The sequence below is a fragment of the Euphorbia lathyris genome, chromosome 3 (assembly GCF_963576675.1).
Source record: "Euphorbia lathyris chromosome 3, ddEupLath1.1, whole genome shotgun sequence".
NCBI lineage: Eukaryota > Viridiplantae > Streptophyta > Magnoliopsida > Malpighiales > Euphorbiaceae > Euphorbia > Euphorbia lathyris.
This window is the reverse complement of record NC_088912.1, coordinates 87,088,788-87,095,357: the sequence shown is the minus strand read 5'-3', so window position 1 is coordinate 87,095,357 and position 6,570 is coordinate 87,088,788. Positions and strand designations below refer to the sequence as shown.

The following is a 6,570-nucleotide window of genomic DNA, read 5'->3' as shown; positions in this document are numbered from 1 at the left end:
AAATATCAAAATAAACTCAAACACAAGTAAAAAAAAAATCTTAAAATAAAGCCAGATTGTATCTTGTCCATAATAATATATAATATTTACAAGCATATACGGGTTAAACGAGTTATATGGGTTGGGTTAAATGAGTTCTCGGGTTGGATCGACACGACCCACCAATACGGTTAAAATTACACGGGTTACAATTAATTCGCAAGTCAACCCGCAACCCGACATGTTTCATAAACGAATTAAGTGAGTCTACCCATTTGACCCGTTTATCACTCAAATCCATTAAGACTCAATCCTAATTCGTTTAAGTTGCGGGCTACGCGACCCATCAATCCTAATTCATTTAAGTTGCGGGTTACGTGGGTCGTATTAGCAAGTCATGACCCATATTGACATTGATGTTTTTTTCCTTTATATTTTTGTTTTAATTAATAGATCTTTGCCCCCGAAGCCCAGCACGTGCACTAAATAATACCGATTTTCTGGTACGTCGGACCCAACAAACCCAGACCGACGGGTAAAGACAATCAAAGACAAAGATCAACGGGAAGGCAGAAAAGATAAGAATCCTGCAAATTCAAAATCAATATAAAAATTATCCCTAGTTTTTACTCGATTGGAGCTCCCAATCCTCACACTGTGTGATCATTGCCCGAAAGCAGTTCATCTTTGCCAATTAAGCGGTAAGGTCTTCAATTTACCAATTTCCTTTTACTGCTAGGCTCCTATTCTGGGTAAAGAATCAACTCTGCTTGAAATCTAGGGTTTCATTGCTTAATAATGAAACCCTAGGCCTTTAATATGCGTGCTTCGATTTTTTTGGATGCTTAGCGGTATTGATATTGTGAATTGTTGAGAATTCGTGGAGTGAATTTTCGGAGATGAAGTTGTTCCGTAGCTTGTACAGTTCTAAAAATTCCCAATTGAAAGGGGTTTTTAATGGAGTATGTAGTATTATCCTATTGTTTTTATTCTATAACCGGTTAGATATCTCTAGAGACCCTTATGCTGCTCAAAATTCAACCCTGGGAGCTGCTTTTGATAACGGGTCAAGCCGTGTTACTGCAATTCATAGGCAAATGATGGAATTCGTTGCTAATTCATCATCTTCAGCCAATGCGACTACTGATCAAAACGATGCGAGGGTGCAAAATCCTGCAATTTGTGGTAATTTGATTGATCATAAGGGTTATGCTAACTCATGCGAGTACTTGAAAGCAAACCCAGCCTGTTCATCTGGTGGATTCTTTGATTATATCAAATTTTTATACTGCGATTTTGGTGATTTTAAAGTATTGGCCTGTTTAATATTGGGTATTTGGCTCCTGGCTTTGTTTTATTTATTGGGGAATACTGCGGCAGACTACTTTTGTTGCTCATTGGAGAAGTTGTCTAATCTTTTGAAGCTGCCTCCTTCCGTGGCTGGTGTTGCCCTCCTTCCTCTCGGAAATGGAGCACCAGATGTCTTCGCTAGCATCGCTGCCTTTGTTGGCAAGGATGCAGGAGATGTGGGTCTTAATAGTGTGTTGGGTGGTGCAGTTTTTGTTACGTGCATTGTTGTTGGGGCGGTTTCATTATGTGTAGCAGAGAAGGGAGTTCAGGTTGATAAGAAATGCTTCATTAGAGATATCTGTTTCTTTCTCTTTACGATATTGTCTTTGGCGGTGATTTTGATGATTGGAAAGGTGAGCGTTGGAGGGGCAATTGCATTTGTCTTGATTTATGTAGTTTATGGGATTTCTGTTGCTGCTGGTGAGATCTTTAGGAAACATAAACGTATGTTTAAACTGGATGTTATAACGCCATTGATTCCTGTACGAGGAAGTTACGGAGATGATTCGAATGTTTACAGTTCTCTGCTAGATGTTGAGAGTGACAGTGATGTACCGCATCTACCTGCTTCCTTACCATCATGGATGTGGGCATCAAATGTGGCAATATACTCCAATCACTCATCTAAAGCCAATTCGCAAGATGACGAACGGCCTCCTTGGGGCTGGATTGATGGGGAATTCGATGTGAATAGCCCGTCGTTCTCATATTCCCAATTGTTTTCACTAATTGAGATGCCATTGACAATACCAAGAAGGTTAACAATCCCATTAGTTGATGAAGAAACATGGTCAAAACCATATGCTGTAGCCAGTGCTGCAATCTCGCCTATTCTCTTGGCATTTCTGTGGAACGGCCAGGACGACGTGGGACCTCAAAGTAGAATTGCAGTGTATTTTCTGGGGGTCATTGTTGGTTGCACACTTGGTTTTCTTGCATACCGCTATACGTTGCCTAATCACCCACCTCAAAAATTCTTGGTGGCCTGGGTTTTGGGGGGATTTGTGATGAGTATTGTGTGGTTCTACATGATAGCTAACGAGCTCGTTGCTTTACTAGTAGCATTTGGCGTGGTCTTGGGTATTAATCCATCAATCCTCGGATTAACTGTATTAGCATGGGGAAACTCGATGGGTGATTTAGTGTCGAACATTGCACTCGCGATTAATGGTGGTGACAGTTTGCAGATTGCCTTCTCCGGATGTTATGCAGGTCCTATGTTCAACACACTTGTCGGATTGGGGATCTCAATGCTTCTCGGAGCCTGGTCAGAAAGCAATGGTGTATACATAGTTCCCAAAGACAGTAGCTTGTTTTACACTATGGGGTTTCTCACAGCTGGATTAATCTGGGCACTCGTTATGCTTCCTCATAAAGATATGCGCCCGAGCAAGACATTAGGTGTCGGTCTTATAACCTTATACTTTATTTTTCTTTCACTAAGGATGACAATTGCCATGGGATATGTATGAAATTGATAAATTGGATATGGTTATGATCAAATGCATCTGTAAAGTTAGTCTTTCCGAACTGCTATTCTCCGCCTACCGTGCATTCGATTGTTAAAAAAATGGCGGTTTTATAGTACTGTATTGTTAGGATTGTTTTAGTAGTTAGATATTGAGGATTGATTCCCAGAAGAACAAGGCTTATACTAATGACATAATTGTCATCAATCATGGTAAAAAGATGATTCTTACTGTTCGATGTTTGCAGAAATTACATACCAGAAAGTTAAACATGATTATGGATTTGTGGTGTTTGAAATATTGCAACTCTGGTTTCCTTTTGTGAGTTCTCTGCAATCTGCTAGTAAAATTGGTGCTCTGTTAATGGAGTTGCTAGCTAGAATGCTTATTTTGCCAAATGGGTTGTGGAATAATGGCAGCTTCTGCTTAAAGGTCACAAACACGAATTTACGGTGAGGGTGACAATTCGGGTTATTATGTTAGAATTGTGTTTGTGTTATCTATATGTTTGTTAGTTATGACTATATATGGTATAAATTTAAGAAAAACAATAGTTGTGTTAAACGTGTCAATCAGATTAAATCATGTTATTGTATAGAAAATGGTCAACTTATAACTTGCAAAAATTGTTAGATTGTTTATTATTGGGCATTACATCCATTTGAGTCTCCAAACTAAAGCTTCAAAGTTAATTACGGTCCTAAACTATCAAAATAATCAATCAGATCCCTGAACTAAGCAAAAATCATCAAGTAAGTCTCTATCATATCCTAAAATCAGAAACTGTGATTTTGATATAGACTATAATAATATATGTGTTGGTTAAAAATGGGTTTGGGAAAAGAGGGTTTGAAACTATTCAACCGAATGAAGTTTGGCGAGGCCTCAATTGATGATTTTTGTTTAGAATAAGGATTCAATTGATGATTTTTGTTTAGTTTAAGGATCTGATTGATGATTTTGATAGTTTAAGGTCCTGATTGACTTTAGAGCTTTAGTTTGGAGAGCCAAATGGGTATTATACCTTTATTATTAGAAAGACCTTGGGCTATATTGCCTATAAATTTTTTTTTTTTTTTTTTTTTTTAGAAAATGGAAAATTTTACTCTTTAAAATTTTCAACATGGAGTAACATAATCTAAACCACTTCTTATAGGGTTGTTGGAAACTGGATGATTCAGCATCTTTGTTTTGTATTTTTTTTTTCCTTAATACATCACGAGTTTCATGTGTCTAAAATAGTAGATTGACTCTTTAAACTTTATAAGTGTCTCACCAGCTCTTTAAATTTGCTTATTTCGTATCACCAGCTCCCTAAACTTGTCCACAAAAATAGATTAGCTCCTTAAACTTTGCAAGTGTTCCAAACTTGCTTATTCTGTAACAATTAAATACAAAAACCATAATACTAACTCTCGATCCTCATCAATTCAATCTCTCGAACCTGCAACACTAAATCTTATAATAGGTTGAAAGGTAGGAGAAGCGAAAAAATTACCTCTCGAATGGATGAAGACATATTTTTAGAATTTAGATTTAATAATATTTTGTATTTAGTTGTTACAGAATAAGCAAGTTTAGGGAATTGGTGAGACACTTGCAAAGTTCGGAGCTAATCTATTTTTATGGACAAGTTTAAGGAGGTGGTGATACGCAATAAGCAAATTTAAGGAGCTTATGAGATATCTGCAAAGTCCAAAGAATCAATTTACTATTTTAGACAAGTTCAAAAAACTTATAATGTATTATGTTTTTTTTTTCAAAAGAAAAAGGGCTTAGTTATGATTTGTGCTGGAGCAAAATTTTGTTTTTCATATGGACTGGGTCTATTTTTAGCACTGAAATAGTTTTTTTTTTTTTCCTATAAAAGCCCTGAAAGTAGTTAAAGACTAAGACCCTGTTTGATAACAATAAAAATCATTTAAATTAATAGGTTAAGCACTTTTTTTAATTTAAATGTGTTTGATAATGATTTTTTATTAACCACTTAAATTATTCAATTAAGCTACATATCACTTATTCTGTTAAGTCAAAATATTTAACTTAAAATTTTAAGTTAAGCATTATCAACTAATATTTTAATATTCATCACTTATTTTTAATATTTATCACACTTATATCATTTAATAATTTCAGCACTTATAATATTCAACACTTAAAATTCAGTACTTATTTTTTCAGCACTTAATTTTCAGTTTTATTAAACGACACTTAACTTCAGCACCGTAAAATATTGTGAACAAAACTTTATCATTTTCTATGTTAGAAAATGCCTAAAATTGTCGGGTGAATTTAGATTTTGAAATTCATGTGAAGTTGAAACTTAAAATTAATTAATGTGTAGGGCCAACCCAAACAGATATTAGTAAAAGATATCGAACGGACTCTTATTGGGCCAAATTCAGACAAGGAAAATTACATAGAAATTCATCTTTGAAAAACTATTTACAACTATATCAAATCATAATTTTGGATTATGTCAAACTAGTAAAATCAGTACTTTTAATATACTTTAAGGATTTTAATTTATAAATTAGAAGTCTAAAATATATTTTTTAGGATTTATGATTTATGAATTTGAGTCTAGAATTTTTAAATTATGGTGTAAAATCATAATATATAGAGAATAATGACATATTAAGAATTAAGTTTGGTGATATGACTTAGTTGTAATTTTATACTTAATTATGATATTCATGTATTTGACCCATTTTTTAATTCGTAAAATGGGATGTTGGGCTTTGTTGAAGTTTGAAAATAGACTGTCTATTTATTTGCTTCGGCTGTTAGTTGATAATTGTTATAGTTTACTATTATTGTTAGTTTTATTAACTGATTAATTATTAGTACTTGATAAAAAAATACGATTAGTTGTTACCGTTATTTAGTATGTAAAATGTCTAATAGGATATATTTTAAATTAATTAATAAATAAATTATAAAAATAGAAAAGGTCAATAGGATATATATATATATATTTTTTTACAAAAAGAGGATTGGGGTGCATTTTCATTAGGAGAAAGAAAGCGCATATTTAGATAGAAAAAACTCTAAAAATTATAAATTTTGAAAATAAAAAATGTAGTTCCATAGTAAATATAATACTAAACAAATTTAATTTTTAGAATTTCCTAATTTGAGGTTTATTAACGGTCAAAATTGATGGTGTCAACTTAAAAAAAATTCAGTTTGCTGACCTTAGTCCTCTTTTAGCAATAAAAATACCACAAACACCATTTGTAAATTGGTGAAACCACATGATTATATTTGGAATTTACTTAATAAAAGAACAATGCAAATTATTAAAAAACAGATCAAATAACTAAATAATAATTTTATTGAATAAGGGTAGAAGGATAATTTTTGGAAACATCAAATATATACAAACTTTTTATAAAAAAGATTATATTTTGAGTTTTTTTTGTGAAAATTCCAAAACGCTGAAGTTTCTACAAAAAAAAAAAAGTTAAACGTTGCTGTTATATAAATCTAACCAAACACTGTATTTCCTGCGGTTTGGAGTGAAATGTTAAACACTGCTTCAAAAAGTTAAAACAAACACCCCTAAATGCATGGTTGTAATTTTTTTTAAACACTGCTTTGAAATGTCAAGCGGACATGAGATTAATCAGGGATTAGTCGGAATTAATCGGAGATTAATCAGATTTGTGTTTTTGTATTTTTTATTTGTTGATCAATAAATTATTATATAAATTCAATTAAAATATGTATTATACTATCTAAAAATAATAATATAAAATTATTTAATATA

General features: G+C 32.9%; 1 protein-coding gene across 1 annotated transcript; it reads left to right on the top strand.

Moving 5' to 3' along the window:
* Positions 1-462: 462 nt before the first annotated feature.
* On the top strand, positions 463-2,848 carry LOC136223080 (cation/calcium exchanger 4-like). The gene has a single exon (XM_066010875.1). It carries the CDS (start codon positions 879-881, stop codon positions 2,799-2,801), a length of 1,923 nt encoding a protein of 640 aa, XP_065866947.1. The 5' UTR covers positions 463-878; the 3' UTR covers positions 2,802-2,848.
* Positions 2,849-6,570: the final 3,722 nt, after the last annotated feature.